The sequence below is a fragment of the Mobula birostris genome, chromosome 25 (genome assembly GCF_030028105.1).
Source record: "Mobula birostris isolate sMobBir1 chromosome 25, sMobBir1.hap1, whole genome shotgun sequence".
NCBI classification, from domain to species: Eukaryota; Metazoa; Chordata; class Chondrichthyes; order Myliobatiformes; family Myliobatidae; genus Mobula; species Mobula birostris.
This window is the reverse complement of record NC_092394.1, coordinates 7,132,704-7,156,679: the sequence shown is the minus strand read 5'-3', so window position 1 is coordinate 7,156,679 and position 23,976 is coordinate 7,132,704. Positions and strand designations below refer to the sequence as shown.

General features: G+C 40.0%; 1 protein-coding gene across 1 annotated transcript in view; it reads left to right on the top strand.

Moving 5' to 3' along the window:
- Positions 1-224: 224 nt before the first annotated feature.
- brip1 (BRCA1 interacting helicase 1) overlaps positions 225-23,976 on the top strand; it is a 295,612-nt gene continuing 271,860 nt past the window's right edge. Inside the window, exons 1-6 of the mRNA XM_072243257.1 lie at positions 225-300; positions 4,250-4,391; positions 5,053-5,164; positions 11,515-11,682; positions 18,090-18,220; positions 19,638-19,772. Of these exons, the coding sequence (XP_072099358.1) occupies positions 4,299-4,391; positions 5,053-5,164; positions 11,515-11,682; positions 18,090-18,220; positions 19,638-19,772 (639 nt within the window). The 5' untranslated portion in view covers positions 225-300; positions 4,250-4,298. The remainder of the gene's footprint in view (positions 301-4,249; positions 4,392-5,052; positions 5,165-11,514; positions 11,683-18,089; positions 18,221-19,637; positions 19,773-23,976) is intronic.

Here is a 23,976-nt window from a genome sequence, read left to right as displayed (position 1 = left end):
TCCTTATCGGCGGACGAATTCCCCACACCTTGTGCCGATTGGTTAGCAGAAGTCTCCGCATTTTGATTGGCTGAGACTTGGTGAAGCCGTTGATTGGTTCCAGGTGACCATACGACGCTAATTTTCGGACCAGCCGTCGATTTGACGCTATTGGTGATTGGCACGTTTAACCCTTCTGCTATTTGTCAGTAGGCAGCAGGGGGCGGCATTTGCATTCTGCGCATGTGTTATTCGCACGAGCTGAAGGCGCGAATTGATGTTGTTCGATTTATGTTTGAAGTAAAACAAAATTGCAGAACTGTGAGTAAAATAATTGTTTAAAAGTTGAATTAATGAAATGCAAATGTGCCTCACAGTTCCAAACTGTTCGTTCTAGCTTATAAATAATGAGGGCATTTGAATTGAATATATTGAAATGGTTGATCTTTTATCACCGAAATAAATTCCTTCTCACAATCGCGCATTTCTAACTTGAAGAAGATTTGGCCGCGCAAGTGTTTATTTCATACTGTACAACACAGCAGGAACTCAGCAGGTCAGATGGCCGGAATATATAGAGGCCTCATCTTTGCTATGTCTCAAGTTCCGGCATCTGCAATCTTGTTCTTTCACTTACCTCGTACATAGCTTAAGGTTTCATATTTCCAGACATGAGGCTGCAGAACCTGGACAATTGAAAAGGAGATACGGAAGCCTTGGGTCCCACACCATTAGATTCACCTTACAACTATCGGGCTTCTGAATCAGCGTGGATAACTTCACTCACTTCACCACTGCACTGATTCTACAACCTACAGACTCACTTTCAAGAACTCATTACAACTCGTGTTCTCAGCTGTTTTCCTTTGCACATTGGTTGCTTGTTAGTCTTTGTTTCTGTACAGTTTTTGGTAAATTCTTTTCCTAGAAATGCCTCCAAGAAAATGAATAATAGGGTAGTATATAGTAAAATATATGTACTTTGATAATTTTTCCTTTGAACTTTGATAATGAAATAAAATAAAGCTCAGTGTGCTGAAGGAACTTGGTGAATCCAGCAGCATTTGTGGAGGGAAAGGGATTGTTGACGTTTCAGATTGAGATCTCGCATCAGAAATTTTTCGACCTGTGATGACATGTCTTGAAACGTCGACAATAATATCAGGAAATAAGGAAGTCGAGGGTGGTGATTATCCAGATGAGTGGAGGCAATAATGCACCAAGCATGACTAATAAAAATAAGGTGTTGACTTGCAAGTTTGATTGTACTTTTTATTAAAGCTGTTATCAACATGCTGGATGAGAAATGCTCAATGGATTTAAGACTTTCAAAGCTGTTTTGGTGAGGAGCCAGATCATCTCTACAACATCAAACACTGATATTTCATGCTGGACCAGGAGCTGACTGGAACAATAATGTAAAAAAAAAAGTGGATAGATTTGTCCTTGTAGACAATGCTCAAAAGCTTTAGAGGCCCTAATGTATTGATAATTTAATTTCCAAATGTAGAGTGATGTTCAATCTGTGAAAATGGAGGTAGGTGGTAGAGAAGGAAAGATATTTGGGCATTCTCTGTAGTTTAGTGCTGATAGAATAAATCATGTATTGGGGTGATTTATTAGGTCAAATGATTATGAAACCCTGATCAGACCTCAGTTAGAATAGTGTTCAATTTTTGCCCCCTTGTATAATGACTTTTGATTGCAAAGAAAAGCTGTAAGACCAATTACCTATGTAAAACTTACATTGGTTTATTATTGTCACATGTACTGAGCTACAGTGAAAGTCTTCATCTTGCATGCCATGCATATAGATAATTTCATCACATCAGCACATTGAGGTAATACAAGGGAAAAGCAACAACAAAAGGTAGCATGAAAAGTTGCAGTTACAGCAGAAGTACAGTGTGGGCTAGCAACAAGGTGCAAGCGCGTGATGATTGTGACCTCGGGAGTTTAAAGTGAGGGTTTGTGATTCTGTATTTAATTACAGTATGGGCATATTGCTAATATGATAGCAATTCACTTTTGACAACTGGAGAATTTGTTTTCCAGTTGTCTAAAACTGTAAGTTAGGCTACATCTGGAGTATTGTATTCAGTTCTGACTGCCCCATTCTGTGTAGGAAGGATGTTGAGGAAGGAGGGAGCCTGTAGATGGAATTGGGTAGGATTGGAGAATGGGCTAAGAAGTTGCAGATGGAACACAGCATAGGGAACTGTATGGTCGTGCACTTTGGTAGAAGGAATAAGGGCATGGAGTATTTTCTAAATGGGAAGAGAATTCAGAGATTGAAGGTGCAAAGGGACTTGGGGAGTCCTTGATCAGGACTCCCTAAAGGTTAACTTGTAGGTTGAGTCTGTAGTCGTCATCATCATGTGCCATACTCTGCCAGAGCCTCAGTGACCACTTTCTTCCACTGCGATCTGTCGGCAGTCAAACCTCTTGCATCTCTGGCGGCGAGGCTGGTCCACTTCTTGATGTTGTCGATCCAGGTTGTCCTCCGTCTGCCTTGGGAGCGGTTTCCTTCTACTCTACCTTCAAGCACAGTGCGTTCCAGTGTGTCATCAGTTCTTGAGATGTGTCCGAAAGTAGTCTGTAATAAGGAAGGCAAATACAATGTTAGTATTCATTTCAAGAGGAGTAGAATATAAATGCAAGGATGTAATGCTGATGCTTTATAAGCCATTGGTTATACTACATTTAGAGTACTGTGAGCAATTTTGGGCCCCATGTCTTTTTTTAAAAAAAAAAGAATGTGCTGGCATTGGTTCAAAGTTCAAAGTGAAATTTATTATCGGAGTGCATATGTGTCACCACATACAACCCTGAAAGTCTTTTTCTGTGGGCCAAACTTAACAAATGTATAGAACAGTAACTGTAAGCTGTAAACATCAGGAATTGTTAACTGTAAACAAACTCTGCAAATGCAGCTATAAATAAATAGCAATAAATAACAAGCATGAAATAATTCAACGGGGTCCTTAAATGAGTGTAGTTATCTCCTTTTGCTCAGGAGCCTGAGGGTTGAGGGGTAGTAACTGTTCTCGAACCTGGTGGTGCAAATCCTTAGGCACCTGTACCTTCTACCTGATGGCAGCAGCGAGAACAGAGCTTGGCCTGAGTGTGAGGATTTTTGATGATGCTGCTTTTCTACGGCAACATTTCATTTAGATGTGTTCAATGGTTAGGAGGGTTTTACCGTGAATGTACTGGGCCAAATCCACTACCTTTTGTAGGAATTTCTGCTCAAAGGCATTGGTGTTCCCATCCCAGGCCATAATGCAGCCAGTCAGCACGCTTTCCACCACACATCTATAGAAGTTTGCCAGGATTTTCAATGACATGCCGAACATCCGCAGCTTTTTGTAGAATGTTGAGAGCGGAATTCTAATATTAAGGGAGATGAGGCTGAGTACAGGGCTACGGTAGGAAACTTTGTCACAATGGTGTGAGCAGAATTATCTGCAGCTTAATGTGAAAAAGACTAAAGAGCTGGTGGTAGACCTGAGGAGGGCTAAGGCACCGATGACCCCTGTTTCCATCCAGGGGGTCAGTGTGGACATGGTGGAGGATTACAAATACCAGGGGATACGAATTGACAATAAACTAGACTGGTCAAAGAACACTGGGGCTGTCTACAAGAAGGGTCAGAGCCGTCTCTATTTCCTGAGGAGACTGAGGTCCTTTAACATCTGTCGGCCAATGCTGAGGATGTTCTACGAGTCTGTGGCGGCTAGTGTGATCATGTTTACTGTTGTGTGCTGGGGCAGCAGGCTGAGGGTAGCAGACACCAACAGAATCAACAAACTCATTCGTAAGGCCAGTGATGTTGTGGGGATGGAACTGGACTCTCTAACGGTGGTGTCTGAAAAGAGGATGCTATCTAAGTTGCATGCCATCTTGGACAATGTCTCCCATCCACTACATAATGTACTGGTTGGTCACAGGAGTACATTCAGCCAGAGACTCATTCCACCGAGATGCAACACTGAGCGTCATAGGAAGTCATTCCTGCCTGTGGCCATCAAATTTTACAACTCCTCCCTTGGAGGGTTAGACACCCTGAGCCAATAGGCTGGTACTGGATTTATTTCCTGGCATAATTTACATATTATTATTTAGTTATTTATGGGTTTTATTGCTATGTAATTACTTATGGTGCAACTTGTAACGAAAACCAATTTCCCTCGGGATCAATAAACTATAACTGTGACTATTAAACATATTTTTCTGTCTAAATAATTTCTGTTTTAAATTTATTTTGCAGATTTAAACAAAAATTCATTTCCTCAATGTATTAGGATTAATTGCTTAAAATGGCATCATCACTGTCAGAGTATACCATTGGTGGAGTGAGAATTCTTTTTCCATGCAAGGCATATCCATCTCAGCTTGCCATGATGAATTCAGTAAGTTCCACATATTTGTGTAATTGAGCACACATTTTGAATGATGGTCTGCTTCTTAAGTTCTAAGTGGTAGACAGAATATGAGTGTCGTCTTTAGGGGAGCCAGATGGCACCAAGAAAACTCAACTTGTAGGGTTGATTCCATTTGAAAACTGTGTGGTGAAGTTGACATTCAAATAACTAGGGGAAGGAGCTCTAGAGCATTATTTAAATCAATTGAGCATCTAGTGGAATCTGAGGAAAAGATTTATTTGACAGAACTAGGATTCTGCTCCTATGTCTTATGGTCTTGTGGCTGAAAGTAACCTTGTCAAATAATGCCTGAAAGAATAGACTAGTTGCAACTGGACAGGAAGCAGAAAGTCATTATGTAAGCATTACATTATTTCTGTTTCAGTGATCCTTAATGAGTTTTCATGCTGAGTTTTCATGCTGCAAACCTTAATTTTACCACTCTTAATGTTTCCAGTTTTTAATTATTTGAGAGGAGTTGCATTATTGGTTTGCATTTTTTACTAGATTTGTATTCCTGTATCAGTTGGAGAGTAGTAACAGTCTTAAGTGTAATGACCTCACTATTATTTATATTTTTGATCTTGATTGTGGGTGACTGGCTGAATTAATGGTGAGATGCACATTGGTCCGATTTGTTTTCATTCAGATCATTCGTGGTTTGAACTGCCAACAACACTGCCTGTTAGAAAGTCCTACCGGAAGTGGAAAGAGTCTTGCATTGCTTTGCTCTGCACTGGCCTGGCAGCAGTCTCAATATGGTACACTTTATTTATTTCCTTGTATATTTTGTGCAGTTATGAAGAATTTACAATGCAGTTTTTATGTATCACTGCTGATTGTGTTACCATCACTAAATATATAGTAATTAATTTGTGAAAAATGAGAATATTGTCTATGTAAGTGAAAGTTGGGGACACCAAGTCAAAGGAACCTGCATGTTTAGCGTTATCAGGGGTTGAATTTAACAGAAAAAAACCAAGAATATTGTAGATTTAGAGAACTGAAAATATTAGGAATATCGTAATCATAGACAGAACTTAAACATTCTTTGTACTTACATGTTTGTGATGCTGCTGCAAGCAAAATTTTCATTACACCTGTAGCTCACTGTACTTGTATGCATGAAAATATTACTTTCCAGGGTCAAATGTCTAACTCACCAGATTGTATTGTATTAAAACCTATTTTGCCATCAAGAAGACGAATTGACGAATACACAGGAGTTCAGACTAAAGTTATAAAAAAAAAAAGTGCAGATTTTGGCAACAGAAAGTGATAAATAATAATGTGATAAAACTGTAAGAACAAAACAAAGGGTATGGAAAGAATCTTACAACCAGTTTCAAAATGGCACAAATTTTGACAGTTTTTCGGTAAATGGTGGTGGTCAGGAGCTATAGGAGTCCCTTAGTGAGTGTAGTCGCTATTACTAAGGAGAAAGTACTTGGGAAGCTGAAAGATCTGAAGGTCAATAAGCCATCTGGACAGATGGACTACACCCCTGGGTTCTGAAAGAGGTAGCTGAAGAGACTGTGGAGGCATTAGTAATGATCCTTCAATTGGAAACTAGACTGGAAAATTGCAAATGTGGCTCCAGTCTTTAAGAAGGGAGGGAGTCAGAAGAAAGAAAACTATAGGCCAGTTAGCCTGACTTCAGTGGTTGGGAAGATGTTAAGAGTCCATTATTAAGGATGAGGTTTCAGGGTACTTGGAGGCACATGATAAAAGAGACCAAAGTCAGCATTGTTTCCTTAAGGGGCAATCTTGCCTGACATCTGTTGGAATTCTATGAGGAAATAACAGGCAGGATAGACAAAGGAGTCAGTGGATGTTGTTTCCTTGGATTTTCAGAAGGCCTTTTATAAAGTGCCTCACACAAGGCTGCTTAACAAAATAAGAGCCCATGCTGTTACAGGAATGATGTTAGCATGGATAGAAGATTGGCAGGAGGAACAGGAATAAAGGGGCGTTTCCTGGTAGACTGCTGGTGACTAATGGTGTTACACAACAGTCAGTGTTGGGACTGAATCTTTTCAAGTTGTATGTCAATGATTTGGATGATGAAATTGATGGCTTTGTGGCCAAGTTTGCAGAAGGGTAAGTTCCTTTAATGAATCTAATTACCTTAAGAGTAGGTAATGGAGGCAGCAGTTAGGGCAGTCAAGTGCTCCGTGTGCAGTATGTGGGAAGTCAGGGCAAGCACAATCGTCCCTGATGACTGCACCTATAAAAGGTGCATCCAGCTGCAGCTCCTCACAAACTGAGTTAGGGAGCTGGAGCTGGATGAACTTCGGATCATTCGGGAGGCAGAGGCAGAAATAAGCAGGATTTACAGGGAGATAGTCACCCCTAAGAGTCAGGAGACAGGTAGCTGGGTGACTGTCAGGAGAGGGAAGGGGAATAGACAGAATGAGCAGAGCACCCCTGTGACCGTTCCCACCAATTATAAGTATATCATTTTGGATACTGTTCATGGGGACGACCTACCAGGGACAAGTTGCAGTGGTGGCGTCTCTGGCACCGAGACGGGACCCTCAGCTCAGAAGGGAAGGAGGGAAAAGAGGAGAGCAGTAGTGATAGGGGATTTGATAGTTAGGGGGACAGATAAGAGGTTCTGTGGAAGAGATCGAGAATCCCGGATGGTCCGTTGCCTCCCTGGTGCCAAGGTCAGCGATATCTTGGATCGAGTTCTCGGTATTCTCAAGAGGGAGGGTGAGCAGCCGGATGTCGTGGTCCATGTAGGGACCAATGACGTCGGTAGGAAGAATGAGGAGTTCCTGAAAGGTGAGTTTGGGAGTTAGGCGCCAAGTTAAAGGACAGGACCTCCAGGATAGCAATCTCAGGATTGCTACCAGTGCCATGTGCAGGCGGGTTTAGAAATAATAAGATAGCATAGATCAACACGTGGCTGAAAACATGGTACATGAGGGAGAGCTTCAAATTTATAGATAATTGGGCAGTTTTCCAGGGAAGGTGGGACCTGTTCCGGCGGGATGGTTTACATCCGAACTGGAGGGGGACAAATATTCTTGCAGGTAGGTTTGCTAGAGAGGCTCCTGTGGATTTAAACTAGATACAAGCGGGGAGGGGAACCAGAGTGTAGGAACAGATGTAGGGGAGAAGGAAGAAAAAGAAAATAGTAAAGTTGTTTACACCGTCAGTGATAAACAGAGTAAGAGGTGGAAAATTTCTTAAATGTATTTATTTTAATGCTAGGAGCATTGTAAGAAAGGTGGATGAGTTTAGAGCATGGATTGATACCTGGAAGTATGATGTTGTAGCTATTAGTGAAACATGGTTGCAGGAAGGGTGTGATTGGCAACTAAATATTCCTGGATTTTGTTGCTTCAGGTGTGATAGAATTGGAGGGACAAGGGGGGAGGTGTTGCATTGCTTGTCAGAGAAAATATTACAGTGGTGCTCTGGCAGGACAGATTAGAGGGCTTGTCTAGGGAGGCTATTTGGCTGGAATTGAGGAATGGGAAAGGTGTAGTAACACTTATAGGGGTGTATTATATACCACCTAATGGGGAGCGAGAATTGGAGGAACAAATTTGTAAGGAGATAGCAGATATTTGTAGTAAGCACAAGGTTGTGATTGTGGGAGATTTTAATTTTCCACACATAGACTGGGAAGCCCATACTGTAAAAGGGCTGGATGGTTTGGAGTTTGTAAAATGTGTGCAGGATAGTTTTTTACAGCAATACATAGAGAAGGGGCAGTGTTGGATCTCCTCGGGAATGAGATAGGTCAGGTGATGGAGGTATGTGCTGGGGAGCACTTCGGGTCCAGTGATCACAATGCCATTAGTTTCATTATAATTATGGAGAAGGATAGGTCTGGACCCAGGGTTGAGATTTTTGATTGGAGAAAGGCTAACTTTGAGGAGATGCAAAAGGATTTAGAAGGAGTGGATTGGGACAAATTGTTTTATGGGAAGGATGTGATAGAGAAATGGAGGTCATTTAAAGGTGAAATTTTGAGGGTACAGAATCTTTATGTTCTTGTTAGGTTGACAGGAAAGGTTAAAACTTTGAGAGAGCCATGGTTTTCAAGGGATATTGGAAACTTGGTTCGGAAAAAGAGAGATATCTACAATAAATAGGCAGCGTGGAGTAAATGAGGTGCTCGAGGAATATAAAGAATGTAAAAAGAATCTTAAGAAAGAAATTAGAAAAGCTAAAAGAAGATACAAGGTTGCTTTGGCAAGTAGGGTGAAAATAAATCCAAAGGATTTCTACAGTTATATTAATAGCAAAAGGGTAGTGAGGGATAAAATTGGTCCCTTAGAAAATCAGAGTGGACAGCTATGTGTGGAACCAAAAGAGATGGGGGAGATTTTGAACAATTTCTTTTCTTCGGTATTCACTAAGGAGAAGGATATTGAATTATGTAAGGTAAGGGAAATAGGTAGGGAAGTTATGGAAACTATGATAATTAAAGAAGAGGAAGTACTGGCGCTTTTAAGGAATATAAAAGTGGATAAGTCTCCAGGTCCTGACAGGATATTCCCTAGGACCTTGAGGGAAGTTAGTGTAGAAATAGCAGGGGCTCTGACAGAAATATTTGAAATGTCATTAAAAACGGGGATGGTGCCGGAGGATTGGCATATTGCTCATGTTGTTCCATTGTTTAAAAAGGGTTCTAAGAGTAAACCTAGCAATTATCGGCCTGTGAGTTTGACGTCAGTGGCGGGTAAATTGATGGAAAGTATTCTTAGAGATGGTATATATAATTATCTGGATAGACAGGGTCTGATTAGGAACAGTCAACATGGATTTGTGCATGGAAGGTCATGTTTGACAGATCTTACTAAATTTTTTGAAGAGGTTACTAGGAAAGTTGACGAGGGTAAAGTGGCGGATGTTGTCTATATGGACTTCAGTAAGGCCTTTGACAAGGTTCCACACGGAAGGTTAGTTAGGAAGGTTCAGTCGTTAGGTATTAATATTGAAGTAGTGAAATGGATTCAGCAGTGGCTATATGGGAGATGCCAGAGAGTAGTGGTAGATAACTGTGTGTCAGATTGGAGGACGGTGTCTAGTGGTGTGCCTCAGGGATCTGTACAGGGTCCAATGTTGTTTGTCATATATATTAATGATCTGGATGATGGGGTGGTAAATTGGATGAGTAAGTATGCAGACGATACTAAGATAGGTGGAGTTGTGGATAATGAATTAGGTTTTCGAAGCTGGCAGAGAGATTTAGGCCAGTTAGAAGAGTGGGCTGAAAGATGGCAGATGGAGTTTAATGCTGATAAATGTGAGGTCTACATTTTGGTAGGACTAATCAAAGTAGGACATACATGGTAAATGGTAGGGCACTGAAGAATGCAGTAGAACAGAGGGATCTAGGAATAGTGGTGCATAGTTCCCTGAAGGTGGAATCTCATGTGGATAGGGTGGTGAAGAAAGCTTTTGGTATGCCGGCCTTTATAAATCAGAGCAATGAGTATAGGAGTTGGGATGTAATGTTGAAATTGTACAAGGCATTGGTAAGGCCAAATTTGGAGTATTGTGTACAGTTCTGGTCACTGAATTATAGGAAATATGTCAACAAAATAGAGAGAGTACAGAGAAGATTTACTAGAATGTTACCTGGATTTCAGCACCTAAGTTACAGAGAAAGGTTGAACAAGTTGGGTCTTCATTCTTTGGAGCGTAGAAGGTTGAGGGTGGACTTATTAGAGGTATTTAAAATTATGAGGAGGATTGATAGAGTTGACGTGGATAGGCTTTTTCCGTTGAGAGTAGGAGAGATTCAAACAAGAGGACATGAGTTGAGAGTTAAAGGGCAAAAGTTTAGGGGTAACATGAGGGGAACTTCTTCACTCATAGAGTGGTAGCTGTGTGGAACGAGCTTCCAGCAGAAGTGGTAGAGGCAGGTTCGATATTGTCATTTAAAGTAAAATTGGATAGCTTTATGGACAGGAAAGGAATGAAGGGTTATGGGCTGAGTGCAGGTCGGTAGGACTAGGTGAGAGTAAGCGTTTGGCACGGACTAGAAGGGCTGAGATGTCCTGTTTCCATGCTGTTATATGGTTTATATTATATGATACAAAGGTAGGTGGAGGGGCAGGTGGTGAAGCAGGGAGTTTGCAAAAGGGCTTGAGACAGATTAGGAGAATGGGCAAAGAAGTGGCAGCTGGAATATAGTGTAGTGAAGTGTATGGTCATGCACTTTGGTAGAAGGAATAAAAGTGTAGACAATTTTTTTTTTAAAGGGGAGAAAATTTAGAAATTAGAGGTGCAAAGGGAATTGGGAGCCCTCATGCAGAATTCCCTAAAGGTTAACTTGCAGGTTGAATTGGTTGTAAGGAAGGATAATGCAATGTTAGCATTCATTTTAAGAGGACTAGAGTATAAAAGCAAGGATTATATGCTGAGGCTTTATAAGGTATTGGTCAGACTGCACTTGGAGTATTCTGAGAAGGTTTGGGTCTCCTTACCTACGAAAAGGTGCGTTGGCATTGGAGAGGTTCCAGGGGAGGGTCATGAGAATGATCCCAGGATTGAAAGGGTTAATGTATGAGGAGAGTTTGATGGCTCTGGGCCTGTAGTCACTGGAGTTTAGAAGAATGGGGGGGGGGGTCTCATTAAAATCTGTTGAATATTGAATAGTGGATATGGAGAGAATGTTTCCTACTTGGGGTGAATATTGAACCCAAGGGCACAGCCTCAGAATAGAGGGACTTCCATTTAGAACAGAGGTAAGTAGGAATTTCTTTAGCCAGTGGGTGGTGAACCTTTGGAATTTGTTGCCACAGATGGGGGTGAAGGCCAAGTGATTGGCTATATTTAAGGTGGCGGTTGATAGGTTCTTAGTCAGGGCATCAAAGGTTACGGAGAGAAGGCTGGAGAATGAGGTTGAGGGGGAAAATGGATCAACCATGATGCAACGGAATGGAAAAGCAGAGTCAAGTGGCCCAATTCTGCTCCTGTGCTTTATGGTCTTAAACTTATAACAAAGCTGCAATAGGACAATTGACCATTTTGTTCAATTTCTTTCTCATACTGTACAAAGTTGTGACATTCCTAGTATTGGGTAACAAATTTGCAAGATAACTGTTGATCCTATAAGTACTGTAATGAATGATTTGTTTTGTAGAGAAAACTGGAAAAGGAAATTGTTTCAATGATTGTAAGAAACAAGAAAGCCCACTTGTCTGTTTCTGTGTCTGTCACGGAACGAAAATACCTCCTGATCCAACAGCAGTGGCAGGACAGGTCAGCTCAACTGCTGCAGAAAATGAAAAACCCTCAAGTTTAAATCAAGGTACTGGTGAGCTGTCTTGTATAGCTATTTATATGAAGCATATTTATAAATATTTTTTTCTGCTTGGTGTCTGTCCAAATGGGCCTAGTACTAACTCAAGATTTTTAAGCCATTTAATTCATTTCTAAATCCTTTTAGATTCATTTTGCTTGGATTTCCCTATCTCAGTATGAAAGATTACTCAAGCTATTGGAATAAAAATAACACACACAAAATGCTGGAGGAACAAATCAGGCAGCATCTCTGGAGGGAAATGAACAGCTGACTTTTCGGGCTGAGACCCTTCATCAGGACTAGAAACGAAGAGGGCAGAATCTTGTGTGTGTTGCTCAAGATTTCCAGTATTTGCTGAATTTCTTATGTTTAGAATAAAAGTAATAAAGAATTTCAGAGATGTGGGAATTGTGGAGTCACAAGGAGGCACCTGAGAATTCAAAAGTTTGGCGTGTTAAGAGTTGGAGACCAGTACAAGGACTGGAAACCAGGAAATTACAGGTTCTTGATATGAAGCTTTTCCATTGGGATTAAAGTATAAATGCAGCCATTCCATGAGGTATTGTTTTTCATTTCCCACAGTATTTTCAAACTCCTGTGGTATTGTATACATTACTATGAAGCTATATTTAAAGTTTTAAACATGTGACATCTGAAGAGTAAGAAGGATTGTGACTCTGGAAGGAGGAGTTACTGAAATGAATCAAAAGAAATCATAGAATTATTAAGGCACAAAAGGAAACCCTGTATGGTTAATCAAGTCTATGGTAGCTCCAGTAAATCTTTACTGTGCCTTCCTCTAGGATCGTCACGTTCTTCCTAAAGTGGGCAACCAGAAATGGACAGTACTCCTAGTTACTGGCGTAACCAGTGTTTTGTACCGTTCAAGATGGACTCTCTGCTTTGGTTTTCTTTGGCTCTATTTATGAATTCCAGGACCCCATGTGCTTTATTACTCATTCTTTCAGTATGCTTTTCTACTTTCAAGTGTGTGTGCACAAAAATATCTAGTTTTTGTTCCTACAAGACCTTTAGAATTATAGCATTTAGTCTCTATTGTCTTCCTTTATTTTTGCCATCGTGAATTATTTCAGACTTGTGTCAAATTTCATCTGTTATCTCCTTACCCATTCGGTCAGCTTGGGTGAAAGAAAATGTTAAAAGTGTGAAGGATGTTGCAGATCCTGAGTTGGTGGTATTACTCTGGTGCTATGAGGTGCCTATTGTATGTTGGCCATCTCTCAGAAATCTCTAGGATGCTATGGATCACTGCCTCACTGTAGGTTGCAAGCTTGGCTTCGTTTTCCTCAGATGGCCCTTCTGTTTCAAAGGTTCAAAGGTACAAGTTAATGTCAGAGGATTGTATACATCCTGAAATGCTTTTGAGTAGTGGATACAGATGGGTTTCATTATTGATGCTTGGTATCACTGATGGGCAGGGTTGCAGTGCAGTGATGGGCAAAGAATGGTGCTAAAAACCAAAAAAAAAATCCAGCGAGTTGATTTAACAAGATGTTTTCGCTCACAGAACAGCCACTCGCTGGATTTATTTTTGTTTTTGGCACCATTCTTTGTAAACTCCAGAGTCTGTTGTGCATAAAAATCCCAGGAGATCAGCAGTTTCTGAGATACTCAAATCACCCTGGGCAGCACCTAATTAATTAGCTTGTTTATTTTGGCTTTTTTCTTAAAGATGTGCAGGACACGCTCCGGCTAGCACTGCACCCCTGCTGATTGGTGACTTCTAGTGTATGGGAAGTGTTCCATGTTGACCAGTCTTGATTCTTGATGATGTTTGTACAAGTGTGGTTTGGTTATGGACCTTGGTTTTCTCGCTGTTTGGGACTAGGGACCATATCTTTGCACGATTCACTTTAGAACTGGGTTCCCCAATGTGCATGTATGTAAGTTTTGTGACTTGTTGTCTGCAGTTGTTGTTATCTTGGTTCTGGAGTAGAGGTGATAAAGTTTCAGTAGTTTTTTCACTTGTCCTGTAGATCAGCTTCACTCCAGCAGAGAGCTTGTTAAATTGAGGAGAGGTATGACATGAACGTATGAAAAGAGTTTTGTGACAACACATCCTTTCATGACTTCAGTCTGCATTGACTCTGTGGTGAAGGGCTATAGATAAATTTGGGAATAGGATAAGAGTGAAGTAAATGCTTTGTACAAAGAAACCAAATAAATTAAGAAGTTGCCCAATGATTGTACAAGTTCTAATATTCTTGACGTGGTCGTGTGAGAAAGAGCTACTGAAATAAATATTATTGGAGCAATTAAATAATAATATTAAGATTAGGCTAGGCTATTTGTTAGGTCCAGAATGGTTAATGATATAGCTATGAAATTAACATGTTGCAACTAACAATTAATAGAACCATAAAATTAAATAAAGCTATTAGATTGGAACTAAAACATATAAGAGAACTGACAGGCGATGGAATGAATAAAATATGGTATTAATATGAAAAATAAACAAATTGAACAAAAATTAAATAATATCAAGGCAGTAAAAATGAAATGTTAGAAATCTTTGAGCATCAATGAAGCCAATGTTATGTAGTGTGGTTTCCCAAGAAACTAATGGCACAATTATTATGAATTTGCAAAAAAAAGAATGTTGAGTAAAGGAGAATGGATGAAGTAGCATAAGGGTGACTTCAGGCCTGACAGAATGAAAGTGGAATATTATTTAAATGTTCATATATTTGTAGGTTATTAGCGAAAAAAATTGCAATCTGATTCTGGATTTTACCACAATGACATCTGGTGGTGAAACTCCAGCATGACAAGCAGATAAACCTTCCTTATTATAAAATTGATGATAATGGTGACAAATTATGAAATATCAATTTAACCTTTGAGTTTTAGGAAGTGTGTACTGCCTGGAAGGAATTGACATTGGTGAGCAATTAAAATTATCAACTTTTGGCATCAATGCAAGTATGTTTAAAGGAGGAAATCTAGAAGTTGATATTGATATTGGATTATTATTGTCACATGTACAAGTACACTGGAAAAACTGTTTTGCAAGCCATCTATACAGATAATTTCATCACATCAGTGCATTGAAAGGAAAAGCAATAACAGAATGCAGAGGGTCCCACAGTAATGTAGCGGTTAGTGCGACACTATTACAGCTCAGGGTGTTTTGGAGTTCATTTCTGGTGCTGTTCCATAAAGATTCTCTGTATGTCCTCCCTGTGGAATTTGTGAGTTTTTCTCCTGGTGCTCTGGTTTCCTCACACAGTCCAAAGTCGTACCAGGTAGGATGATTGGTTATTGTAAATTGTTCCATGGTTAGTTTAGGATTAATTGGAGTTGTGGGGTTGCTTGGGCAGTGTGGCTGGAAGGACCTACTCTGTGCTGTGTCACCAAGTAAGTAAATAAACTGAATGTTAGAGTTACAGACAGTGCTGTAAATACTGTAAAAGTGCAGAACAAAGGCCACAACAAAGATTGAGCTTTAAAGTCCATCTTATGGTAACAGGGGACCATTTAATAGTCTTACATTAGTGGGTTAGAAGCCTTGAACTTCATGGTATGTGAGGAGGGAGAAGAGAGAATGTCCAAGGTGGGTGGGTGTCTTGGATTATGTTACTTTACCAAGGTAGTGAGAACTGTAGACAGAGCCATGGAGGAGAGACTGATTTTTGTGATATGTTGAGCTATGTCCACAACCTTCTGCAATTTATGACGGTCTTGGATAGAGCAGTTGCTATAGCAAGCTGTGAAGCATGTGCTGATTTAAAAAAAAAATGGTAGGGGACATGGCAAATTCCTTTAGCTTTCTGAGAAAGTAGAGGCGCCAGTGTGCTTGCTTCGTATCTACATGGTTGGAGCAAGTCAGGTTCCCTCCTAAGAACTTGAAGTTCTCAACCCTCCTGACCTCAGCACCATTCATATAAATGTGCTCATTGTACCCCTTTTCTGAAGTCAGTGGCCGCTTTTTTGTTTTGTTGACAGATTTGAATTGAATTGAATTTATTTCTTGCATCCTTCACATACATGAGTAAAAATCTTTATGCTACATCTCCATCTGAATGTGCAATGTGCAAATTATAGTATGTACAATAAGATGTACAATGGAACAGTCAATATAGTTTAGAAATTCAATTGTCAGCATAAATTAATCAGTCTGATGGCCTGGTGGAAGAAGCTGTCCCGGAGCCTGCTGGTCCTGGCTTTAATGCTGTGGTACAGTTTCCTGTATGGTAACAGCTGGAACAGTTTGTGGTTGGCGTGACTCAGATCCCCAATTTTCCTTTGGGCCTTTTTTACACACCTGTTGCTGTAAATGTCCTGAATAGTGGGAAGTTTACATCCACAGATGCACTGGGCTGTCCACACCTGCGACTGAGGAAAGTACAGTTCCCATACCAGGCAGTGATACAGCCAGTCAGGATGCTCTCGGTTGTGCCCCTGTAGAAAGTCCTTGGGATTTGAGGACTCATGCTGAATTTCATCAACTGTCTGAGGTGAATGAGGCACAGTTGTGCTTTTTTCATCACACAGCCAGTATGTACAGATCAAGTGAGGTCCTCGGTGATGTGTAAACCGAGGAACTAGAAACTATTCACCCTTTCAACCCCAGATCCATTGATGACGATAGGGGTGAGCTTGCCTCTGTTCCTCCTGTAGACCATAACCAGCTCATTTGTTTTGGCAACATTAGGGAGAGGTTGTTTTCTTGACACCCCTGTGTCAGGGTGATGACTTCTTCTGTAGGCTGCCTCATTATTATTTGAGATAAGGCCAATCAATGTAGTATCATCTGCAAAGTTAATTAGCAGATTGGAGCTGTGGGTAGCGGCACAGTCATGGGTGTACGGAGAGTAAAGGAGGGGCTTAGGACACAGCCCTGGGAGGCTCCTGTGTTGAAGGGCAGAGGTGAGGGAGCCCACTCTTACCACCTGCCAGCGATTTGACAGGAAGTCCAGGATCCAGCTGCACAAGGCAGGGTGAAGGCTGAGGTCTCTGAGCTTCTTGTCAAGCCTGGAGGGAATTATGGTGTTGAATGCTGTACTGTAGTCCAAGAACAGCATCCTCACACTAGCATCCCTCCTATCCAGGTGTGTAAGGACGATGTGTAGAACTGTGGCTGTTGCGTCATCTGTCAGTTTGTTGTGTCAGTAGGTGAATTGTAGGGTGTCCAGTGTGGCTGGTAGCCTGCTGCAGATGTAGTCCTTGACCAGCCTGTCAAAGTATTTGCTTATTATTGAGGTGAGTGTGATAGGACGCTAGTCGTTTAGATGTGTTACCTTGATCTTTTTGAGTACAGGGGGAAAGATTGTTATTATGATACCACACCACTAGGCTGTCTATCTCCTTCCTGTTCTCTGACTGATCATTTTGAGATTCAGCCCACTACAGTGGTGTCACTTGTAAATTTGCAGAGATACTCTGTTTGTCACTGACTGCTTTAAAATGTTCATAAATACAGTACAAGAAATATTTTGTATTTTCTATCACTCTGACTCCAGTTTGTGTCTTTGCTAATTGTTACTCCCTCATACAACTTCATCTGTCACCCATTTCTGTCTTCCTCATGCTACATTTGCTGAGGTACAGTGATGAGCTGGTTTGGTATACTGTATTCTGTTTTTTTTATTTTGGTATGGAAGACATTACTGTGGGGTCCAAGTTCCCAACAGAAGCAGTTGTTTGGGAGCTGCTAGATTTTGATCAGTTGGGATAAAGTGATCAAGGCCCATAAAATGCATTTGGTTTCAAGCACAGGCAGAGTAAACAGAGACTAAATAATAGGATTTAGTAGTACTAGATTACAGAAATGAAATAAGATGAACAGCACTGGCCTTCATTTGTGTACTTTGCTATCTACACCTTGAGTTGGGAGATTCTATTGTACCCTGTTGAAGTTTGGTAATGGATGATGAAGCACTGTTGTAGGAAGCCACAATAGACTTGTTAATACCTTAATATTATATCAGTGCTTATTGCTGAGCATATAGGAAAATATAAATATTTTAAGTGGAATTCTTGTTGTTTGAATAACATTCTTCAGTAAGCAAATTGCCCAATATGAATTTTGATATATTACACTAACTAATTATTACTAGTGACAGTTATTCTTAAATATGATTCTCACTGATATTGGAAATTATTTCCCACACAAATGTTGATTTTATATATTTCACTTGGTTTACCAAAGTTTTGTAATGCAGTTCAGTTGCTTGTATTTCTTTTGTAATAGCTTGTCTGTTTGTGGGCCATATCCTCTCAGATCATTGTGATGTACAGCTGCTTGTGCCTTTAGCTCTGTAAGCTTGGTATTTTAAAGTCGTTAATCAACAAATTCTATACCACCTTGTTCATGTTTTGTTAATATATAGGTAATCAAACTGTTAATGTAATGCATATAAACAATCAATGTTTTTTTTCTGTTTTTCCAGATGCTGCATATAGTCCAAGGAATACATTGTCCTCCAAACTGCATACCATGATGAAAGCAGCTTTAAATAAGAGTGATGATGATTTTCAGTCAGAGAAAAAGCGAATGCGTATGCCTGTAAATGATCCAAAGGTATTATCCTTTTTTGTTCTCATACTATTATTTGTATGACTTAGTAAATTGCTAGCTTTCCACTAATTAGATTGACGTGATGGATCCATTCTGGCTTCTATTCCTACTACGTAATGCAACAGAATTCTTGGAATATATGATAATGATCAGAAAATAACAAATTTTTGAGAATATTTAGCATGATGCTGGGTTAGAAATAAGAGTGTCTTTTGGAGTTTAAGGGTTCTGGCATTTTGATCTTGTGAGAATAAATTGAGAAAGCCAGTCAGTAGGTTAAAGTAGATGATTAACTTTTCAAGTAAAAGAAATTAATTGAGTACAACCTCAGAAGTCATTCAGCCGCTTGTATTGCAACTTGTATAGCCAAACATCTTCGCTCCTTCTGGCCAAGTTAATGAAATCAGTAAAGACACAGAAAAGTTTTAGATAATGTTATTGGTTTTTAACTGAAAGGTGAAACTGTAGTCCAGCAGTTCAATCATCTTAATAAAATCTCAAACATATATACTATAATGTGACTGCAGCAACAATTTTTTATATACTAACTTTTAATAGGTTGAGGTGGGATTGCAGAGGGTCTTGGCTAACTTCTCTGGAGTATTTTTAATCAAAGAATTGACACCAACCCAACTGAACATATATTGGGAGATGATTTAAAAGGAGGAAAGAGAAGATATTGTGAGGGAATTCACAATTTGAATATTCAGAACGTAGTGATTTTCTTTGGGAATTTTCAAGCATGCAAGATTAGAGAATGTAGAGATCTTGGGAGGATACAGGGCTGGAGGAGATTAGAGTTAAAAAGAGTAGGGACTTGAAAACAATGGGAGAATTTTAACATGGAAGCATGATTTACCATAGCTAGCGTCAGCAGAAATCTGGGGAAAAAAGTGAATGGAACATGATGGGAGTTGAGAAATGGAGGCAGCATTATAGAATGCTTATGGAGAGTAAACGAACAGAGAATACTTGAATGGAGTAATATCAAGTCTAGATATAAGTATAGTAGACATCTAGATGAGGGCTCTTAAATTGAGCTGAGGTTCGTGTTGAACTGCCAAACCCATGCACTTTGTAGAATCTTATAATTAGAACAGATTTTCTTCAATGTTTTAAATCTGCTTTTTCACAGTAGAAAATGTCTGTTTACTGAATTTTCATAGTGTTTTCAAGTTGCTCACTTCTGAACTGTGTAAGATCTTCTATGTTAAACTAAAAACAAAACTACTGGAAAATGAGAATCTTTGAGATTTAATCTCTGGTTTGCATTTCAGTTTTAAGCATACATTTTTCTAAAAAATATATCAGTGAAATGTTTCCAGCAATTCACGCTCTTTCCACCTCCCGTTGTCGTAAAATGAAGTATGTTGAAGCTGGTACCAAATGGTCTCTTTTTTTTTAATATATAATTTTGCAGATTCGAAAGCGGAGGTGCTTTGAGAAAGGAGTATGTTATATTGATTGCGATGATGTGACTTTGGATCAAGGGGATACTGGATCATGCAAGATGAATGTAAATTCTGAGGAACCACATGTTTTACATTCCCCACAAGTATGTTGTATGCAGTAATTTTTTGAGGTTTCTGTTGCTTTAAATATTAGAAAATTAATGTACTAGTGAAATGCTCTATTTTAAAATGGTCTTTTAATCATTTTATAAATCTAATTAACTGGTTTTGGATTGTGGGCAAAACCAGCATATGCTGAGAACCTAAAATAAAAACAGAAAATGCTAGAAACATTCAGCAGGTCAAGCAGCATCAATGGGAAGAGAAACAATGAGGTGTCAAGAACTCATCACATTCCCTTTTTTTTCCGCCACCTCTCTTGCATTAGTTTTCTCACTTTTCTGAATGTGTTTACTTTTCACACTGATGTTGATTGACCTGATGATGCTTTTAGCATATTTTGGTTTTTTTTGTTCTCCATGGTTGTTCTCGAAAAAGTGGTGGTGAGCCTCTGTAATCCTTCAGTGATGGATTTATTTTCAAGATTTAGACCAATGTCAATAAAGGTATAAACAATCAAAGTTGGTCCAAGTTAGCCTTTTGCTGACATAGAAGGGAATCTGCAGGTGGTAATGATCCCATCTGTCTGTTGCCTCTTTCTTGATGATAGAGGTTGAAAAGATGAATTTTAAACTCGCAGGAGGTAACTTCCTCTTTGAGAATTCATGATGATTTTCTAATTGGCGTGCTGTCAGTAAGGGTAAAGATGTAAATACTGTATTTTGTAAATTGAATATTATATTTTACACAAGACCAAATATTTCATAATAGAATTCTGCAGTTTAATGGGATTAATTTGCTTGCTCAATTTATAGAGTGTTGTAGTGAGGATTAACATTAAAGGAGGTTAGGTTCAGGAGTATTTGGCCCTCTTGGTGTACTTTGAAATCCTGGCTGACTTCTCATCTAAATCCATTTTGCTGCATTTCTACAAAATACCTGAGCAGTAGAAGACTGACTTTCCTTAACACTTTTTATTTAAGAATTGATTTAATTAGTGTGAGGGTTATGTTTGATACAAAACTACTACTTGACCTAGCTTCAGTCGCCATTTGCAAAAGGAAATTCTGAATAATCTTTCTGGGAGGGTGTAGACCAGTTCCAATCGAAATTTGGCCTTTACAGGGTCTTTCCTAGAATTTTCAGTAGCAGTACATCCATTTGTATTCAAAGATAAGCATTAAGAAATTTTGGTCAATATTTGGTAGTCTGATTATTTTCCGTTATTTGAGATCCTGTTGTTTAAAGAAACCAAGATCTTCTTACACAGAGGTGAGAACACTATTGAATCAAAACTGACATCTAAATTTGGAAAGAAAAAGGGTAATTTTGAGAGGAAAATAAATCGCCGCCTTTGTTGTTGTGAAGCTCTAAGTCATCTACTTAAAATATTTAGAGATGGTTTAAAAATTTGTTTTTGTGGCTTTTGTTTATGAATAAACCTAATATAATAACTACTTGGCAAGTTGTAAACAATTAGAATAGTTTTTCCATCGTATTCTGATATACAGGTGTACTTCAGGAAAAGTAATGGATTCTTTCAACATGATGAATAAACTTAGAAGCACAAAAATGGAATGCATTTGATCTGATGTACTCCTTGCATTTACTGTCTCTGTTATACCCATGGCTGTGCTTTTTCAGTCGTGCTGGTACAAATGTTTTCATGGTCTTGCTGCTGCGACCATCCTAAGAAGTGGCATGGAATGTGAGTGGGTGATCCTGAGGCCTGGCCTCCTGGTCTGTGCTTTTGTCCTTTTGAATGCTTGCTGCTATCAAAGGCTATTTTAGCAGCTTCTAAGGCTACGTCCACGCTACACTGGATAATTTTGAAAACAAAGCTTTTTCTCTTCGTTTTGACCCTCCGTCCATACTGAAATGGAGTATTCATCCCCCGAAAACGGAGATTTTCGAAAACACTCTCCAGAGTGTGTAAATTTGAAAACGATTGTTTCACGTTGTAGTGTGGACGGGATAAACGGAGAGATTTTAAAACGTTGTCATGACAACACAACAACAATGCTTTTTCTGCTTCTGCTTGGTGCTGTGCAAGCACTGCTGGACGGCTGTTACAATGTGCAGTCGGTGTGAACGGCGTGAGAGTTAAATTGTAAAGTGAGCTTTTTTTGACTAGATCCCCTAAATTGATTTGATTGAGTCTATCTTTAAAAATATTAATGTCAGAAATACTGCGCAGGTCTGGCGGCAGAAGATTCCACTCTCTTGTTGATCTTGGGTAGAGGACGGCTTCATGCGTGTGTTGTTTACTTTGTTGTCTACGTTAATAGTTTGGAATTAAACATCTCTACTGGTTTGCTGACTATGTAGTCGTTTGTAATTCGCAGAAACAGCTCGACTTCATTGTCTGTCTAAACGAAGAAGTCCGGTCTGATTTTTCCAGCGGAGGTTTTCTTTGTATTCCTCAAAGACGTTGTTGAAAACTTTCTTTCGCTGTTGTTGTTGGTATTCTAGTTTAATTCTATGGAAATAGCACAATGCCGCCGCGGAAACGTAAATATTATACCGTTTCCTCTTTGCTTGTTTTCTGTAGATGTGTCTGCGCATGCCCAGTAGGAGTAGATTCGCCCAAATATCCATTTTGGTGTGGACAGAGATATTTTGAAAAATGCGTAGTGTGGATGCCTGTCGTTTTTACTCAAAACCGGCGTTTTCAAAATTATCCGGTCTAGTGTGGACGTAGCCTAAGTGTTTCTGTTGATCAGTGATAACAAAAAATATTTGAAATAGATATAATTAATGAAAAAATACTTAAAATTTAAAGAATGAGGGATTAATTTTCAAGGACTCAGAATCGGAATCGGGTTTATTATCACTGGCATGTGTCGTGAAATTTGTTAACTTAGCAGCAGCAGCAGCAGTTCAATGCAATACATAATCTAGAAGAAAGTAAATAAATCAATAACAGTATACGTATATTGAATAGATTAAAAATTGTGTTTAAAAAAAAACAGAAATAATGTATATTAAAAAAAGTGAGGTAGTGACCAAGGGTTCAATGTCCATTTAAGAATCGGATGGCAGAGGGGAAGAAACTGTTCCTGAATCGCTGAGTGTGTGCCTTTAGGCTTCTGTACCTCCTACCTGATGGTAACAGTGAGAAAAGGGCATGCCCTGGGTGCTGGAGGTCCTTAATAATGGACGCTGCCTTTCTGAGACACCGCTCCTTGAAGATGTCCTGGGGACATTGTAGGCTAGTACCCAAGATGGAGCTGACTAAATTTACAAGCCTCTGCAGCTTCCTTTGGTCCTGTGCAGTAGCATCCCCATACCAGACAGTGATGCAGCCTGTCAGAATGCTGTCCATGGTACATCTATAGAAGTTTTTGAGTGTATTTGTTGACATACCAAATCTCTTCAAACTCCTAATAAAGTATAGTCGCTATCTTGCCGCCTTTATAACTGCATCGATGTGTTGGGACTAGGTTAGATCCTCAGAGATCTTGACACCCAGGAACTTGAAACTGCTCATTCTCTCCTAATCCCTCTGAGGATTGGTATGTGTTCCTTCATCTTACCCTTCCTGAAGTCCACAATCAGCTCTTTCGTCTTACTGATAATTAGTGCCGGGTTGTTGCTACAACACCACTCCACTAGTTGGCACATCTCGCTCCTGTATGCCTTCTCATTACCGTCTGAGATTCTACCAACAATGGTCGTATCATAAGCAAATTTTTAGGTGGTGTTTGAGTTATGCTTACCCACACAGTCAGGTTACTTGTCTGAGTGCTACTGGTACCATGTAACCCAGTACTACCTGTTGCATGGTCGGGTGGTCGGTGACTAAGCCACGCCCCCCCCCCCCCCCCCCCAACCAGGCTTGCCTGGTGAGGAGGGTGGCTAGACACCCTGCAGGACGAGAAACAAGACCTGTCAAAGGGCGGATGAATCCTCTTGTAGGGTCAACGGCCATCTGGCGAACACGTGCCGTGAAGTGCGGAAAGGGCATCCCTTGCATTGAAGCTTGGTCTGGCCATTCACTGCAACAGAACTTCCCCCAGCCGTCTTGGACCTCACCATGCCGCTGGATCCGGGGCGGGATATTGAGAGGGTGGGTCTGGACCTGTGCAACCCCCTATTCACCTAAAATCCACTCACGCACACACTGTTCCTTTCTGAGGAGTGGGGTACCACCCCACTAACTGACTGAAAGGAACCATCATCATCCTATGGGATGGATAGCCAGAGAGAGAGAGACCCACACAGTCATGAGTGTAGACAGAGTAGAAC